At 43.0% G+C, this 19,365-nt stretch overlaps 1 protein-coding gene across 2 annotated transcripts in view; it reads left to right on the top strand.

The window, feature by feature from the left end:
* The window catches only part of LOC115462444 (zinc finger protein 501-like), a 37,502-nt gene extending 21,035 nt beyond the window's left edge, over positions 1–16,467 (top strand). The window contains exon 3 of one of the 2 annotated variants that reach the window (XM_030192448.1): positions 14,020–16,467. In XM_030192448.1, the coding sequence (XP_030048308.1) occupies positions 14,020–15,071 (1,052 nt within the window). In that variant the 3' untranslated portion in view covers positions 15,072–16,467. Of the gene's footprint in view, positions 1–14,016 lie in introns of both variants that reach the window. The other variant, XM_030192447.1, reaches the window with a different exon arrangement.
* Positions 16,468–19,365: the final 2,898 nt, after the last annotated feature.

Below are 19,365 nucleotides of genomic sequence, written 5' to 3'. Positions count from 1 at the left end.
CTGGGAAATTGTTTTTAAACTTTAAGTTACTGTGCTCACTTAGCAATGGAGTTTGTATGCTAAGAAAAAGCTATTCCTTAAAGTCTCTGTTATAGTTCGGTACAGTGTACCGGCACCTTTTTTTCACCTGCTCCCCATGAGTAAGCCTCCAGCGGCAGCTGTCCTGAATTGTTGGGGTTTTTTTTCTCTCTCTCCTACAGACGCTTGCTTCCTCCAGCGTTAGCTCTCCTGAGCTTCTCCCCCCCCCCCCCCCCCCCCCGCCATGTACCTTTCAACCTGATTTTCCCCTTTGGACCACTAATAGCGGCAGCGTTTTACATTCAGCCTCCTGCCCTGTGTTGACCCAGGAGACCTTCTCTCGTTCGTGCCCCTGTGGAAACATAGAGGAGAACCTACTAATATTTTTATTTATTTTATTTTTGTTACATTTGTACCCCGCGCTTTCCCCGCGGCTTACATCAGGCAATGGAGGGTTAAGCGACTTGCCCAGAGTCACAAGGAGCTGCCTGTGCCTGAAGTGGGAATCGAACTCAGTTCCTCAGTTCCCCAGGACCAAAGTCCACCACCCTAACCACTAGGCCAATAAAATACTAGCATAGCCTAACATATAACTAGCAATCTTGTTTATATATTCCCACTCCATTAGTAACTTAAGAAATCACCAATAGTAAGATGCAGGCAATGGTCCAGCAGTGAGATGGGGGTTATCCAGTCATTTTCACTGTTACATGTTTGATTATCTCCCAGTTAGTTGGTGAAAAGTCATATGTGTGTACTTGGTGCAAAGAGCTCCTAGCACTCAGGGAACAGGTCCGATCTCAGGAGGCTAGAATAACAGACATGGAGGAGCTGAGGCAGACAGAAGTTTATAGAGGAGGACTACAGGGACATAGTAGAGAAATGCCACCTCCAGTTTGGCAACCTCTATGCTGCCATGGAGGAGAAAGGTCTCCTGAAGGGAGAGCGTCACTGTGGAGAGGCAGGAAGTGATCCTGTAGCCAGGACCTGCCCTCCAGGGGATGCAATATCTTCTCACACTGAGGATGTGTCTCCAGGGGCTTTCTGCCCAGGAGAGAAGGGTTAGGATGACAGTTGGAGATTCAATCATTAGGCATGTAGATAGCTGGGTGGCTGGTGGATCTGAGGATCACTTGGGCACTTGCCTGCCTGGTGCAAAGGTAGCAGACCTCACGTAGCACATACTTAACATTTTAAAGAGTGCTGGGGAGGAGCCTGCTGTCTTGGCCCATGTAGGTACCAATGACATCGTAAAATGTGGGAGTGAGGTTCTGGAAGCCAAATTTAGGCTCTTAGGTAAAAAGCTCAGATCAGAACCTCCTTCTTAGGTAAAAAGCTTAGATCAGAACCTCCAGGGTAGCGTTTTCAGAAGTGCTCCCCATTCCACACACAGAACCCAAGAGGCAGGCAGAGCTCTGGAATTTCAATGTGTGGATGAGGCAGTGGTGCAGGGAGGAGGGTTTTAAATTTGTTAGGAACTGGGCAACATTCTGCAAGGTTGCTGTAACATAGTAACATAGTAGATGACGGCAGAAAAAGACCTGCACGGTCCATCCAGTCTGCCCAAGATAAACTCATGTGTATACCTTACCTTGATTTGTACCTGTCTTTCTCAGGGCACAGACCGTATAAGTCTGCCCAGCAGTTTTTCCTGCCTCCCAACCACCTGTCCCGCCTTCCATCACCGGCTCTGGCACAGACCGTATAAAAGTCTGCCCTCCCCTATCCTCGCCTCCCAACCACCAACCCCTCTTCCCCCCACCTGCTCTGCCACCCAATTGTAGCTAAGCTTCTGAGGATCCATTCCTTCTGCACAGGATTCCTTTATGCACATCCCACGCATGTTTGAATTCCGTTACTGTTTTCATCGCCACCACCTCCCGCGGGAGGGCATTCCAAGCATCCACCACCCTCTCCATGAAAAAATACTTCCTGACATCTTTTCTGAGTCTGCCCCCCTTCAATCTCATTTCATGTCCTCTCGTTCTACCGCCTTCCCATCTCCGGAAAAGATTTGTTTGCGGATTAATACCTTTCAAATATTTGAACGTCTGTATCATATCACCCCTGTTCCTCCTTTCCTTCAGGGTATACATGTTCAGGTCAGCAAGTCTCTCTTCATACGTTTTGGAACGCAAATCCCATACCATCCTCGTAGCTTTTCTTTGCACTGCTTCCATTTTTTTGACATCCTTCGCAAGGTACGGCCTCCAAAACTGAACACAGTACTCCAGGTGGGGCCTCACCAACGTCTTATACAGGGGCATTTAAACCTCCCTTCTTCTGCTGGTCACACCTCTCCCTATACAGCCTAGCAATCTTCTAGCTATGGCCACCGCCTTGTCACACTGTTTCGTCGACTTCAGGTCCTTGGATACTATCACCCCAAGATCCCTCTCCCCATCCGTGCCAATCAGATTCTCCCCGCCTAACACATACGTCTCCCTTGGATTTCTACTCCCTAAGTGCATCACTTTGCATTTCTTCGCATTGAATTTTAATTGCCAAACGTTAGACCATTCTTCTAGCTTCTTCAGATCTTTTTTCATGTTTTCCACTCCCTCCGGGGTGTCCACTCTGTTGCAAATCTTGGTGTCATCCGCAAAAAGGCAAACTTTACCTCGTAACCCTTCGGCAATGTCACTCACAAATATATTGAACAGAATCGGCCCCAGCACCGATCCCTGAGGCACTCCACTACTCACCTTTCCCTCCTCCGAGCAAACTCCATTCACCACCACCCTCTAGCGTCTGCCCGTCAACCAGTTCCTAATCCAGTTCACCACTTCGGGTCCTATCTTCAGCCCATCTAGTTTATTCAAGAGCCTCCTGTGGGGAACCGTGTCGAAAGCTTTGCTGAAATCTAAATAGATTACGTCCATAGCACGTCCTTGATTTAATTCTCCCGTCACCCAGTCAAAGAATTCAATGAGATTCGTTTGGCACGATTTCCCTTTGGTGAAACCATGTTGTCTCGGATCTTGCAACTTATTTGCTTCCAGGAAATTCACTATCCTTTCCTTCAGCATCGCTTCCATTACTTTACCAATAACCGAAGTGAGGCTTACCGGCCTGTAGTTTCCAGCCTCTTCCCTATCACCACTTTTGTGAAGAGGGACCACCTCCGCCGTTCTCCAGTCCCTCGGAACCTCTCCCGTCTCCAAGGATTTATTAAACAAATCTTTAAGAGGACCCGCCAGAACCTCTCTGAGCTCCCTCAATATCCTGGGGTGGATCCCGTCCGGTCCCATGGCTTTGTCCACCTTTAGCTTTCCAAGTTGTTGATAAACACTCTCTTCCGTGAACGGTGCTCTATCCGCTCCATTCTCAGGTGTACTTTTGCCAGTCCCTAGCGGTCCTTCTCCAGGATTTTCTTCTGTGAAAACAGAGCAAAAGTATCTATTTAGCAAATTGGCTTTTTCTTCATCATTTTCTACATAGCGTTTTGTTGTATCTTTTAGTCTCACAATTCCGTTTTTAGTCTTTCTCCTTTCACTAATATACCTGAAGAAGTTTTTGTCTCCCTTTCTTACATTTCTAGCCATTTGTTCTTCCGCTTGCGTCTTCGCCAGACGTACCTCTCTCTTGGCTTCTTTCAGTTTCATCCGGTATTCCTCCCTGTGTTCCTGTTCTTGAGATTTTCTATATTTCTGGAACGCCAACTCTTTAGCCTTTATTTTCTCAGCCACTTGCTTGGAGAACCATATCGGTTTCCTTTTTCTTTTGCTTTTAGTAGAGACTTTTGCTGTAGAGACCGTAGTAGACAAGGTAGCTCATTATCAAAGCTCTTAGACTTACAAAGTTCCATAGATTACTGTATAACTTTGTAAGTCTAAGTGCTTTGAGACTACGCCTCTGTGGAACTTTGTAAGTCTGAGTGCTTTAAAAATATGCCTCCAGGTGTCTTTAAATGAAGAGCAGACAGATTTGCAAGATAGCAAATTATCACTGTCAACTGCTTAGCAACTTGTAAATAGGAACAACAACATTGTATGAAATGTCTGCATGCAAATACCAGAAGCCTAAGAGATAAGATGGGAGAGTTAGAATATATTGCACTAAATAAAAAGACAGATTTTAATAGACCTGGTGGAAGGAAGATAATCAGTGGGACACTGTTACTTCATGGTACAAATTATATCGCAGTGATGGGGTGGATCGAATTGGTGGAGGGGTAGCATTATATGTTAGGGAGCGCCTTCTATTGAATAGACTAAAAATTCTTCAGGACACAACACGTCTTGAAATCCCTATGAATAGAAATTCTGTGTGTAAAGGGGAAAAGGAGTGTACTACTGTCCACCTGGCTAGGATGAACAAACAGATGCAGAAATGTTATCAGAAATTAGGGAGGCTAACAAACTGGGGAATACAATAAGAATGGGTGACTTCAATTACCCTGATTTCGACGGTAAAGGTAACTGGGCATGCTGGGGGAGGGGGAATTCTAGACCTAGTCCTGACTGGAGCGCATGATCTGGTGCAGGAGGTAATGGTTCTGGGGCCACTTGATAACAGTGATCATAACATAATCAGATTTCATATAGCTCTGGAGTAAGTACACACAGGAAATCCAATATGTTAGCATTCAACTTTCAAAAAGGAGATAAAATGAGGAGAATGGTAAAATAAAAACTTAGAGAAGCAACTGCAAATGTCAAAATTAACATCTGGTGTGTATGCTGGGAAGGGTAGAGGGGATGTCAGACTATGGGGGAGGGGGTAGGGACGGACAGGGCTGTTGCCAGACTATGAGGGGGAGAGGGTAGGGGAGGGCTGATGTTGAGCTATGGGGAGTGGGGGATAGACAGTGGTGTACCTAGCTTGCTTGCTGCCCCCCCCCCCAATCTACTACATGTCTTTGAAGGGGTGAATAAACATGTGGATAAAGGCGAGTCGGTAGATATTGTGTATCTGGATTTTCAAAAGGCATTTGACAAAGTATGTATTGAGAGACTCCAGAGAAAGAAAGTCATAGGATAGGAGGTAATGTCCAATTGTGGATTAAAAACTGGTTAAAAGTTAGAAAACAGAGAGTAGGGTGAAATGGTCTGTATTCTCAATAGAGAAGGGTAGATAGTGGGGTTCCCCAGAGTTCTGTGCAGGGACCACCGCTTTAAAAAAAAAATGTTTAAATCTTTTTATTGGAACAGTACATACAGTACAACAGAATAAAAAGGCATACATCACAAAAATCTCCCATTGAGATAACCAAAACATATAATATGCCACACAGGGCTAACAACAAAACAAGCAAGATAGATGGATAGTGAAAGGTCTTGTTTCTTATAGCTTCCCACTATGACAGACGAACCCGACAGCCCCTGAATTATATCCTGAGAACAATCCCTCCCATCCATTCCCAACCCTTTGCCCGAACAAAATTACAAAGGGAAAAGGGGGCACAGTCTCCCACTCCACTCCAGATGTTTATATTGTATTCAGTATAAGACTCTGAGATCTAGAAGATAGAGAGCTTATGTAAGAGTCCCAAACAAATAGAAATCTCTTTACGTTTGTAGGATAAACTAGCTTTTTCCTTCTCCATTAACAAAAGTTTATGCAACATGCCACATCAGCCCCAGAAAGAAAGTGAATCCAGGACTGTCGAAACTTTTAAGAATGGACTTTTACCTAAGAGAGCTGCTTTTCGGATTAGTAAACAGCTGCCCAGGGCCGTGCCAACACAGTAAGCGGGGTAAGCACCACAGGGGGGCGCTGACCTCTGGAGGGCGCCGCCACGGTGCTTACCCTCACCGCTTACCTCAGCTCCGCGCCGCCCTGGGGGCTTTAAATCTTTTACCTCCGACGTCGCAGCAGCTGAGCAGCATCAGTGAAAGCGCTGCCGATGTCTCCAGCCTTCCCTTCGCACTCGTTCGTTCCCTCAGTGTCCTGCCCTCGCAAGGAAATGATGTCAGAAGAAGGTGGGACACTGAGGGAACGAACGAGCACGAAGGGAAGGCTGGAGACGTCGGCAGCGCTTTCACTGACGTTGCGCAGCTGCTGCCACGATGGAGGTAAATTTAAATTAAATACAAGAAACCAGACTCAGAGGGTGGGCAGATGGACATGGGAGGATGGATGGAGGCGGGAAGGGCAGAGAGGAGCATCGATGGAAGGGCAGGGCCCAGGGAGAGGAGAAATTGCTGGAAATGGAGCAGAGAGGAGGGGAGAGAGGAGAATTGCTGGATATGGATGGAGGATGGAAGGGCAGAGAGGGACAAGGATGGACATGGATGGGAGGGCAGGGCCCAGGGAGAGGAGAAATTGCTGGAAATGGAGGGGAGGGAAGAGAGGAGAATTGCTGGATATGGATGGAGGAGGGCAGGGCAGAGAGGGACATGGATGGACCTGGATGGGAGGGCAGGGCCCAGGGAGAGAGGAGAAATTGCTAGACATGGAGGGGAGAGAGGAGAATTGTTGGACATGGATGGATGGATGGAGGGGAGGGAAGGGAAGACAGATGAAGGAGATGCACATGGATGGAGGGGAAGGGAGAGAGAAGAAGTGCTGGGCATGGATGGAGGGGAGGGAAGAGAGAGGAAGGAGATGAGATGAGGAGAAAAACTGCACATGGATGGAGAAAATAGGCAGAAGCTGGATCCACTGGACAGTCAAGTCTGCGGAGGACCCAGCTTTTACTTATGGATATAGAGCAACAAATGAAGAAGAAAGGAGGAAAGTAAAGAAATAAATGGAAAGGAAGCCCTGGAAACGGAGTTAAGAGGACAGATAGCAGCAGAATCAGATACTGGGCCAGCATGATCAGAAAAAGAAAGTCACCAGACAACAAAGGTAGAAAAAAATCATTTTATTTTCATTTTAGTGTTTGGAATATGTCCACTTTTAGAATTTAATCTGCTATCTTATTTTGCAATGTATAGCAATTTGTTTCTAAGAATATTGCTGACAATTCCTGTCAGTGTGGCAAGTGGTGAGCGATCATTTTCACGGTTAAAAATCATAAACATTTATTTGCGATCAAGTATTTTGCAAGAAAGGCTTGTAAGCCTTGCCATGATTGCTATTGAGAATGATATATGTGCCCAGTTAGATATCAAGGATTTAATTACTAATTTCATGAACATGAAAGCACAAAAAGCTAAGTGGTTGTAAACCCTCTATTTGTTCAACAATCCAACAAAGATGAACTCCATCTTTCCGCTCCTATTTCCTTTGCATCTTGTGCCACACGGGGGGGGGGCGGCCCAACTGATAGTCTGCAGGGGGGCACCAGAGACCCTAGGTACGGCCCTGCGGCTGCCCTTGCTCTGAAATGCAAAAACTTCATGTTTATCTAATAATACCTGTGTCCGATAAGGGAATTGCAGATCCTAATAAAACTTAAATAACGAGCCATCTTTTCCAAAATAAATCAACATCTGAACACTCCCAAAAAGCATGAAAAATTGAATTGGGAGCTTGAGCACATTTCTGACAGAAGAAAAGCAGCCCCTCCTATCTTATAAATTTGTACTTGAGTGAGTGATATAGGCCCGGTGAAACGCCCTAAACTGACATTCCTTTAATTCCACAGAAACGATCAAGTCCAGTATTCAGGCAATTAATTTACCAAAATTCAAAGAGGCAGGTGTCCTTTTCAAATCAGCCCTCCATTTTATTTCCAAGTCAGATGTATTTTTTGGAGGATAGATCTCTAATAGAGACCTATGAAGAGCCAATGCCTATAGCTTGTCTCTATCCTTCAACTCCAAAATAAGCAGCGAGTCCATTCCCTATGTTGTGCCACTAAAGCATCTTTCTCCAGGGTAGAAATATAATGCCACAATTGATAAGCAAAAACATCCGCCAAATGAAATAAAGTGTCCCACTCCCCAAACTCTGTAAGGGCACCAGTTGGTTGCAGTACATGTTCTAAACACAAAATCCCCAAACGTTCCCATTAAAAAGTCCCAGTCTCAACCCCCAGTAGAAACATTGTGTTTCTCCGAATAAGTAAAAGAGCCAAAATATGAGAAGCCAGTCCCCAGCATCGGGTGACATCTTGCAACAGTGCCTTCACAGGCCTCACAAAATGCTATGCTGCAATCCTGAAGGGATTGATTGCAAAGGTGTCTGTAAGGGAAGGTTAAAATGCCAAGGACTAACACGTTTGCCTCAACCCGTATTGGAGTATAATCCTCTCTCTCCCTACCCTCCGTAAAAAACAATCTCCCAAGTGATAAAATAAACACGCCTGATTAAGTAAATCAGGTAGACCCAACCCCCCCCCCCCCTTGATGCCAACTACCCAACATCATTTTTAGAGGGACCTTCGGCTTTTTACCTCCCCAACAGAACTGAGATAATGCTAATGTAAAATACATAAATCCTTTTTCAACAATTTTAGCGGGAGCATTTATAAAGCATATAACCAAGTTGGAGCTGCTGCCACTCTGACAAAGTTTCAATCATAGATGCTAATAAATAGGAAATATTAAGCTAACTCAGATGTTGTTATAGTCAATTGAATCCCCAAGTATTGAAAGGAGTGGCGAGCCAAATGCAAGGGGAACTGACCAGCCCACCCCTGTCGAACCCATCTGAAGATACCAATACCTGTGCAGGCCTCTAAGACTTGTTGCTATAAGTCCTATATCCCACCGTACAAACCTTGGCACACCAGTTCACACCTGGAGACTCTATCTCTCTGAAAAGTCCTTTATTGAATAACAATGTTTACTTAGAGTTAACTGCAGATCAGAGGTTCTGCCCACTGGCACAGAGTCTCTGTGGTACTGAGATTAGCAGTAGCTCAGAGCTGGCAGAATGGTGTACAATGCCCTTTTTCAGCAACATACAAGGTAAAAACTAAGTGCACTAACCAAGGGTAACACAAGAAAGGGTTCTGAACTGTCTTACAAGATGGCAACTACCTCATGACTAGAGGGAATAAAACAGGCAGGGTTGCCAGGTGGAAAAATTTTTTCCCACCCAATCGAGGCCAAATCCAGCCCAAAACCCGCCCAAAGTCAAACCCCGCCCCTGACACCCCCACCCCCGCGTCATCACCCCCACCCCCGCCGTCATCAACCCCGCCCCGCCGTCATCAGCCCCGCCTAAAATGTCACTAACCCCGCCCACGTCACTAACCCCGCCCCCCGTGGCCGAAAAAAACGCTTTTAAAACCACCCAAAAGGAGCCCAAAAACCCGCAACCCGCCGCGGGCAAAAATTTCCTGCGGCGGGTCGCGGAAAACCGCCCAATTGGGCGGTAAAACCGCCCACCTGGCAACACTGAAAACAGGGGATGCTCTGACCCAGTAAGCAGGGGGGAAACCCACCAATGGGAACAGAGCTTACCAACTGGCAACAGCTTAACCAATCATTTAACAGTTCTAAACAGACAGGCAAGTGGAATCACATTGCCCTATGACTACACCCACCATAATGCATTGCTGATGTGACTCTGCAGTGAGCATAACAGAAAAAGTGTCACACTCACCCCAGAGCCACATCACAACCAAGAAAAGACTGTCAGAGGACAGAACAATACCAGGGATTTCAAAAGGTTCAACATAAAGTCCAAACAAATCCCCATATTCCTCAAACAACTCCATCTGGGCCTGTAGGGACTGCTGGGGGTAGTAATATGTACTAACAAGTCATCTGAAAAAGCAGAAATCCTAAACTCAAAATGCTTAAACCACCCCAGAAATATGCAGATTAGCTAATAAGTCCTTGATAAGAGGGTCTAAAGCCAAAAGAACAACTAAGGAAGACCAGGGACATTCCTGGCACATGCCTTGCTAGTCAGGAAATGGCTTTGAAAAAAAACCCTGATTATCACATAACTTTTGGGTCTGAGTACAAAACAAGTACCACAGTTGCAAAAAAAATCCTCTTTTCCATTTGCTGTTAAAATCTTAAACAGAAAACGCCAATGAACACAGTTGAATGCCTTCTCTTCATTGGAACTGATTAAAAGAGACAGCAGTCCCCACTTCTGAACCTCTTCTAGAAAAGCCAAAATTAAACAGATATTTTTAGTTACTGTTCTACCCCAGACAAAGCCTATCTGTGAGCTCTCCACCAATGAAGGCTGCTGGGAAAAAGGGCCCAGTACGTTCTTGGGGATGAAGGCTTCTTTCGTTCCGGCCTCTTCCTTGGAGACCCCGGGCTGGAAGGCCGTTTCTACTCTCGGGGTGTCCGGTCCAGTTTTCTCTCTTTTCCTCCCAGGACTTCTATGTTGCTTCTTCTCCTTATAGGATTCGGATTCTGGCTGTGCAAAATAAGATAGCAGATTAAATTCTAAAAGTGGACATATTCCAAACACTAAAATGAAAATAAAATGATTTTTTTCTACCTTTGTTGTCTGGTGACTTTCTTTTTCTGATCATGCTGGCCCAGTATCTGATTCTGCTGCTATCTGTCCTCTTAACTCCGTTTCCAGGGCTTCCTTTCCATTTATTTCTTTACTTTCCTCCTTTCTTCTTCATTTCTTGCTTTATATACATAACAAGGATCTGGGGTTCCTAGCCCATTATAAACCATAAAGCTGTATTTCTCTATTGATCACCCCCCCTCACCTATCCACACCCATCCTGTTAGAATATCAATGATATGCTTTGATGTCCCCATGCATACCTCCTACCCACCCCCATCCTCCCACCCTGTCAGACTGTCATAGTAATGCTTGAATGTTTTCACTTATATACACTGTCAGCTAGCACATTTGCTTATTTCCGATCTGACGAAGAAGGGCAACCTTCGAAAGCTAATCAAGAAATGTATTAAGTTATGTCCAATAATTGGTAGATAGGGGAAATTTAATATTATTTCATATCACATTTATCCCTAAATAGTGCCTGTTTAAGTTCATTTGTAAGATGTTGTTTTTTTTTAATTCTAATGGTTGCAAGGTATGTTGACTGTCATATATCTTTTCCCTTCCTTTTTTTATTTAAGGTTTTTTATTGGATTGCCGCCCTTCAGCAGTGGTGTTTCCGCTTTCTGATTTGTTTTTTTATTTCCTTAATCACTTGTGTTTTTTAATGATTCTTGCACATTCCACAAGAATATGAACATCTGAAATACATTGTTGTTTTTTTAACTAGCACGTCACTTTGTCACATAATTTATATATTATTTGTATACATATATTTATTTATATATATATATATATATTTTACTTGCACATGTCACTTTTTCATGTTTACATATATATTTATTAATTTAGTTATTTTGTATGTTTTATCATTTCTATGCTATGTCAAAGTTATATATTGCTCTGTATTTTTGCTGTAACACACATCTGGCACACCATATACCTCTAGTATACTTGGATTGGATCTGTGCCCATAATTTTTTTTTATATACTAGGGCTGCACATCAATTTAAATGTTTTAGTCACACGATTAATCATGATTAAAATTTTTATAGTGCAATTAATCGCATAAAGTGTCCCCCTCACATTTTCACTTGTACAGTGCAAAGTATAGACAGCAGATGTAAATTCTCAAAACTGACGTACTATACTTCGGTTACTAAACTGAAAATAAAATAAGTTTTCCTACCTTTGTCCGGTGATTTTTATTTTTCTAATCATATTATTCCCTGTCTCTGGTTCTGCTCCTCTGTCTGTGCTCTGAATTCTGTTTTCAGGGCCTCCTCTCTACTAACTATTTATTTCTTTTCTCTCCTCCTGTCCTTCAATTCTTGCCCTATATACATCTTTCACATTCAACTTTCTTCCATTTTTCCTCCTCCTCCTCATATCTGTCTTATTTCTATGTCTTCCCTTTATCCATTGGTACCAGCTCCTCCCTCCTCCCTTCCGTGGGCACCATCTGCTCCCTCTCTTTTCTCTTCCCTTCCTCTCTATGGGCATATCTCATTTCCACATATAATCTAGGATGCTTTGGTCTGAGTTTCTTTCCCTCCCCTAGCTATTTTCCTCTCCTACCACTGTTCCTCCCCCACCCCCCTGGCACTCCTGCAGCCTTTTCTCTCCAGCCACCCTGCATTCTTTCCTACCTCCACCTCCCCAGTGCTCTGGCAGCCTTTTCTCATCATGCTGCGTTCTCTGGCATCTTATCCCCCCCCCCCCCCCCCCGGCAGCTCTCTGAACTTGCCTTGTACACTCCAGTGTTAAGCACACACTGCTCTTCTGTAACCAGAGCCCTCCCTCTCTAGTGTCCTATCTGCAGGAAACAGGAAGTTTAATCAGAGGAAGTGGGACACTAGGAGAGGGAGGACTCCAGTTACAGAAGAGCAGTGTGTGCCAGTGGCGTAGCCACTGGTGCGCCTGGGTGGGCTGGGGCCCACCCATTTAGTGCTCCGGCCCACCCAACAGTAGCATACATTTAGAGGTAGTTGATGGGGATCTCAAGCTCGGCTAGCTGAAGACTGCCCCCTGATGGTAACAAAAATGCTACTCCATGATACTGGCACCTGCACACACTCAGTTTTCAGCGCATGCCTGCTGCATACTGCCAGTGTGGAAAGAAGCATTTTCCTGCTAGCTGAAATATTTTTTTGGTGGTGGTTGGAAGGGAGGAGAACATTTGGTGCCCACCCACTTCTTGCCTAGGCCCACCCAAAATTTGTTGTCTGGCTACACCCCTGGTGTGTACTTAATTCTGCCATATGTACAAGGCAAGTGCAGGGGGCCACTGGAGGGAGAGAGAAGAAGAGGCTCGAGAACAAGGTGTGGCAGGAGAGAAAAAGCAGCAGGAGCACCTGGCAAGAGGGGGGGGGGGGGGGTGAAACGGGCAGGCAGGCAGCGGTAGGAGAGAAACATAAGCCAGAAGAAGGAAGTCTGGGAGAGGAGGAAAGGGAGAGAAAGATAGGTAGTGGCAACAAGGAGCAGGCAGCCTGTTGTTGCAAGTTAAAATTTTAATGCGTTAGTTATATTAAAAATGCATTAAATGTGCAACCCTAATATTTGTTAATAGATCTCTGATGCAGGCAGGAATGCCAAAACGCAGCCCATGTCAGGGTCCTTGAGTAAAGAATTGCTATCCCAGCTTCAGAGGCCCTTGGTGCTTTTTTTTTTTTTTTTGTTCTCCTGGTTATTTCTTTTTAGGCCACCAATGATTGAAGTGCACAAAGCACTGCTCAATGCTCTGTATACTTGCTTCCCTGAACTCTAGATGTTGGTAGAATGACACTGCTTAGCTAAAACTGTAAAATTAGACTCCACATGTAATAATAGACTGGGCTGAAACTAGTCTACCAATCCTTATCAAGGAAGTTGTGATAGCATGAGTGGGCATAGGGCAAGGAACCTTTACAAGCACAGCCAGACCATGCTTTAAAAGGGAACAAAGAATGTTGTAATTGGTTGATTGATTGAAAAGGAAACACAAAGAAACCTATTCCACTCAAAGCTGTTAGCTCAGGCCTATACCTGAAGTAACTTGGAGTTCTGTAGCAAACAAAATGGAGGGTCTTGTTCCTACTTGAGTATAGAAAAATCAGCATGCACAGAGATTGCAAGGTAAAATCTTTTCCTACCTTATGGATACCCCTCTGGCCCTTCAAACTTGTTTTGTGAGAGTATGCTGGAGGTCACCTTCCTGTCTGTCCCCAGCCCTGGACTTTTATTTCCCTTAGCTGAACCACACCTGTCTGTTCCCAGGCCTAGGCCTCTTAAGATGGCACTGTGAGAGTTAAAGGGAACCAGTATCTTTCTATATACTCCATCACAGCAGTGTACTTCTAGTTGTGCTTATGAGGCTTCTTCTAATCCAGTGGTTCCCAAACCTGGTCATGGAGGCAAACCAGCCAGTCATGGTTTCAGTAGATCCACAATGAATATTCATGAGGTAGATTTGCATGCAGTGAGGCAGTGCATGCAAATCTCTCTCATGAATATTCATTGTTGGTATCCTGAAAGCCTGACTGGCTGGGGTGCCTCCAGGACCAGGTTTGGGAACTACTGTTCTAATCCACAGAATTTTCTAAACATCATAGATCCCAGAAAATGCTGTTCTTTGATTAGTAGCAGTTTTCCATAGTCATTCATTTGTGATCAATGTATTCTGTTTATATCCAGCAGATGAAAAGATCAAAGACGAGACGAAGAGACTGAGTCTAAAAACGTACCAACTGCTCCAGGGTGGAAGTCCCCAAAAGAAACCTTCGACATGTACTTCCTGTAATAAAAGTTTCAGTCAGTCATGGCTTCTGAAAAGGCATCAAATGATCCACAGTGGCATGAAACCTTTTACGTGTCCTGAGTGTAACAAAAGTTTTAATCGATCAGGTCATTTGAAAATGCACCAAATGATCCACAGTGGAATGAAACCTTTTATGTGTACTGAGTGTAATAAAAGTTTCAGTCGTTCATGGCATTTAAAAAGGCATCAATTGATCCATAGTGGAAAGAAACTTTTTATGTGTACTGAGTGTGGTGAAAGCTTCACTCAGTCATCAGGACTGAAAAGGCACCAACTCATCCACAATGAAAACCCACAACCTAAACCTTATACCTGTAGTAATTGTGGTAAAAGTTTCAATAAGTTGTCACATCTGAAAAGGCACCAAATGATCCATACTGGCGATAGTATGCGTAAAACGAACAAAGTTGGAGATAAACATTGGCCCCAAGATAAACGTTTTACATGTATTCAATGTAATAAAAGTTTCAGTCGATCATGGTTTTTGAAAAGGCACCAAATGATCCATAGTGGAAATAAATGCCCCCGAGATAAATGTTTTACATGTATTCAGTGTAATAAAAGTTTTGATCAGTCATGGCTTCTTAAAAGGCACCAAATGATTCATAGTGGAATTAAATGCCCCCGAGATAAATGTTTTACATGTATTCAGTGTAATAAAAGTTTTGATCAGTCATGGCTTTTAAAAAGGCATGAAATGACCCACAGTGGACAGAGACCTTTTATGTGTACTGAGTGTAATAAAAGTTTTAGTCGTTCATGGCATTTGAAAAGGCACCAAATGCGACATAGTGGAAATAAAGGAAGTCTATGCAACCAAGGACCACTTAATGTTGAAAGCATCTCTCTCACTGCTGACTGTGACATAACAGAACTTGAAAAGGAAGGTGTTTGTAAGTACCTAGGAGTACAGTCAAGCATAGGTGTCTGAGAGAAAAGAGCAAGTTGGCAGAAGCCTAGAGGAGAAATTGCATTATGGGGACGAGAAAGGCTGTCATCTACTGGGGCTGCTCCCTGATTTATTCTTTTGTGCGTCTTGGTTCTGCTCCGTCAGTTGCTGGATGCTTCACTCCAAGGGGGAGATCCAATAACTCCTTTGTTGTTATTGTTGGATTTTGTTTGTTTTTTTTTAATATACAACCTTGAGCCTTGAGGAAAGAAGATGCCTATTGGACCCCAGTGAGGCCACAGTTGGGATGACTGTGGTTAAGTGCACTTTTTGATGTTGCTGGAAGATTGATGGTGTATGTAGAAAGAGCAGTGTTTGCTAATTCAGATTCATGGGTCTGGCATGGGCAAGACTTTCTACTCAATTTAAAACCCTTACTCTTCAACTCTCCAAGCTAATCACAATTGTTGTTTTTCTCATATTGAAGGGGAGAGGGACTGACATTACTGAACAGAAAATTGAAACATTTGAGCAAGATGTGGCAACTTTTGTTGAAGGAAAATATTGATTTGCTTAGGAAACTGGAAATGACAGTTCATTGAGGAGTAAGAATCTTAAGTTCATTAACTTGCCAAAAGCTCTATCTGTCCCCCTCCAGAAATATGAAAAAGGTATATATTTTGATATTTTTGAAAGTGGCTGCAGAGTCTCTTCCTATAATGACTAATCTTTTATGTTCCATCATGTCCACAGAGGACTGGAAAGGAGATACAGCCTAATATTTCAACCATCTGTTCAGACTTTTTGGACTTGACTCCTCAGTTTGCTGTTGCCTCCTCTGTGCAAAGAGGTTGTATTCATGAAAAGGTGCACACGATGTGCAAAGAAAGTGCACTCTTAGTGCATGCATGTATGTACTAGCGAGAGAGTGCATGCTGTTTGCACATAATACTTTTAAGAGGAGTGTACGCTCATACTGATATTCATTCTGGAATAAAAAAAAATAACAGAAAAAGGCATGAAAACTTTGCTCATCCCTATATTTTATTGGTGACATTTGCCTTTGAGTGTGATTATAATCAGGTGTTAAATTTAGGCAAAAGGAGGAAGCAATTTCTTTTTATGAGACCTAGGGTTCTTCAGGTTCAGGTGATGTTTTTGTTGAAATTCAATTGAAAGTGTATTGTACGGTATAATAATGTTATTTATGATAGGGGGGAGGGTGTTTGACCCACTGCAATGAATTTTGAGAAATAAATGTTTCTCCTTTACAGTGTTTTCCTTTTTTTCTTGGAAGTCTTCCAGAAGTATGATGTACATTGTATATGTTTGCTTTTGTGGTATGTTGTGTAATAATTATCTCCCTTGTGTAGATTCTCATCCATCCCCCTTTTTTTGTTGTCTTATAAAAATGAATGCTATTCTCTTTTATTATTCTTTTTTTTTCTCTTTATGATATTTGGCTATTTATTTTTCATTATCTCTGATTGTGATCTCCTTTTGTATATTTTCAAAAGTATATAAATAAAAACATTGATATTCAAAAGTGCGTTACCATCATGGCATAAGATATAATCCATTAAAACAGCCAGCAATTCCCATGTTCTCATACAGCTTTGCAATTGCAGACTGACCTCTTAGAATTTGGAAAAACTGGATGTATGATCAAGAAAACTCCATTCCAACAACATAATTTATAAATAATCAGTATATGCAAACACTGTACATTCCCCAAAAAGGAGGAGGAATGGGCTTCATAGAAATAGATTATACCTGTAGAGCTACTATCAGAACAGTGTCATTCGATCCAAATGTGCAAAAAATGTTGAAATGGAGATGTAGTCTAATGGTTAGAGCAGTGGGCTGAGACCTAGAGAAACCTGATTAAAATCCTACCATGTCTCCTGATCTTGAGCAAGTCCCTTAACCCTCCATTGCCTCAGGTATAGGAGAGGAAAATATCTACTGTATTTGAATGTAACTTGTCTTTGAGCAAAAGGTCTTTGCTCACACCTTTTTCAGTTGTAGCTCAATCCAAAAGTAAATCTTCAGAATCCATCTCCATCATTAAACTTGGACAAGCATTCCAACACTTAGAAGGACTTAGAATCCACCAATGCAGATATGGAAGGAAGCAAAATAATTTGCAAACCAAGAGAAAAACTCATTAGATCAGCACATGAGGGACAACAAATAGCAAATGCACAACTACAGTACAAAATACCAAGTATTATTCCAGGAACCATTTGTTGATCAAAACCAGACAGTTAAGGAGAGGGGATTCTTTGAATCATTCCATGTGCTGGGCCTGAACCATAATACTGCCAATTTCTCAACTTTCTGGCTACAGGTTTAGCTACCAGATATATCTATTTTCTGGACTTCATTGTTTAATTAATTTGTTCTGTGAATCTGTATTGTGGTGTACTTCTCTGTCTTTTAACCCAGATCACCAAAAAGACAAAAACAAACAAAAAAATCTCTCCCTTTCTGCCTAGCTCTGAAGGCCGTGAGTATAGGCTTTTCAAATTGTTTCTTGTCCTTCACCCTGCTAATTCTAGCTGTGTCCTTCTAACTTTGGCTACTATATTGTGGAAAAGTGCTGCCAGGTTTATTTTTCATTGCTAGTCCTAAATTTTTTGTTTTTTAAAGCATCTTTAGGATAAAAACTGGCTTAATTTTGCTGCTCAGAATCATACCAATTTCTCACCACTGCCTCAAAGAATAAAGCCACTTAAGAATAAATTGATAACATAGTAGGCTCAGGTAGACTACAACATGTGCCACAGAAGCATACACCCTCACAACGGTTGCCCCTACAGAATTCTTTTGCTCCATTACAGCACTGTGATGCTCCAGAAAATAGAACTGAGGTAGAACAAAAAGCATTGAAGGTGTCCCAAGAGAAAAGACACCCCCAAAGCACTAATAAAGAATCTCATACCAAAAAACTGTTGCTGCTAGGGGATTCCATTATCGGAGGCATTAACTTTGGAACACAGTTTAAGGGGCCCAACAAAGTGAAATGCCTTTCAGGCTCCTCAGCTTCAAGGCGTACCAGGCAAATACTATAATCAGAGAAGAAACTAAGGAGTCTAACACCGATGTTATCCACCTGGGAACAAACGACCTGGCCAATAATACCCCATTGCAGTGCAGAAAGCTTTCGGGAGCTGTAGGAGGAGTTAAAACCTTTGTTACAAATGGTAGCTTCTGAAGTACTACTACTTTTGGAAAGGGAGAGAAAAGTTTACAAAATAGAATTTCAATAGGTGGCTCAAAAGCTTAGTGTCATCAAGAAGATTTTAGGTACATAAGAGGATGGGGCAATACATACAAAAACAAAAGACTATATTGTAATGATGGACAGCATCTCACTATGACAGGGAAAAAAAACCCTTGGTGAGAAATTCAGACAATATGTATCGAGGTGTTTAAACTAGAAGGCGGGGATGGCATATGAAGGCTGGTCACTTCCAGTGGTCACCCCCAGCTAAAGACAGGGTGTGACGGTAGTAAAGAAAACAATGAAAACAACAGTCTTAGCAAATCACTTGTTACCAACACAGCAGAAGTGAGACTAAAGAAAAAAAACTAAACAGAAGATGAAACTGCCACTTAAATGTGACTGAAAAGTGACGACCACAAATGCTCACAGTCTAAGCAACAAAGTTCATGATCTGCAAGCCCTGATGTTAGAGGTAGACTTAGACATTTTTGCTATCACTGAAATATGGTTCAATGATTCCCATGAATTGGATGCAAACATACCCGGCTACAATCTATTTAGGAAGGATAGAGATGGTCGTAAAAGTGTAGGAGTAGCTCTGTATGTAAGAAACAATATCACAGTGACTGAAATGCCAGGGGCCTGGGGAAATGAAGAAGCGATATGGATCACCTTGAAAATAAATGATGGAACCTCTATCCACATGGGTGTTGTCTACAGACCTCCAACACAATTGGAGGAACCAGATAAAGATCTGTATCCAAAAGTTGGGAAAGAAAAGAAAGATGCTGCTGCTGGGAGAGCCAGATGTGGATTGGAAAGTTCCATCTGTGGAATCTGAAAGAAGTAGAGAGATAGTGGACACCTTACAAAGTGCTCTGCACAGACAAATGGTGACAGAACCCACGAGGGAAGGAGTGACACTTGATCTGGTGCTCACAAATGGGGAAACTGTGTCCAATGTCCGAGTGGGTGCCCACCTGGGCAGCAGTGATCATCAAACAGTTTAGTTTGATATAACAGCTAAAGTGGAGGGCAGCCACTCAAAACTCAAAATCCTGGATTTCAAACATGCTGACTTTAGCAAAATGGGGAAATACCTGAAGA

Source organism: Microcaecilia unicolor, chromosome 2 (genome assembly GCF_901765095.1).
Source record: "Microcaecilia unicolor chromosome 2, aMicUni1.1, whole genome shotgun sequence".
Taxonomy (NCBI): domain Eukaryota; kingdom Metazoa; phylum Chordata; class Amphibia; order Gymnophiona; family Siphonopidae; genus Microcaecilia; species Microcaecilia unicolor.
This window is presented reverse-complemented; position numbering and strand designations above follow the sequence as displayed.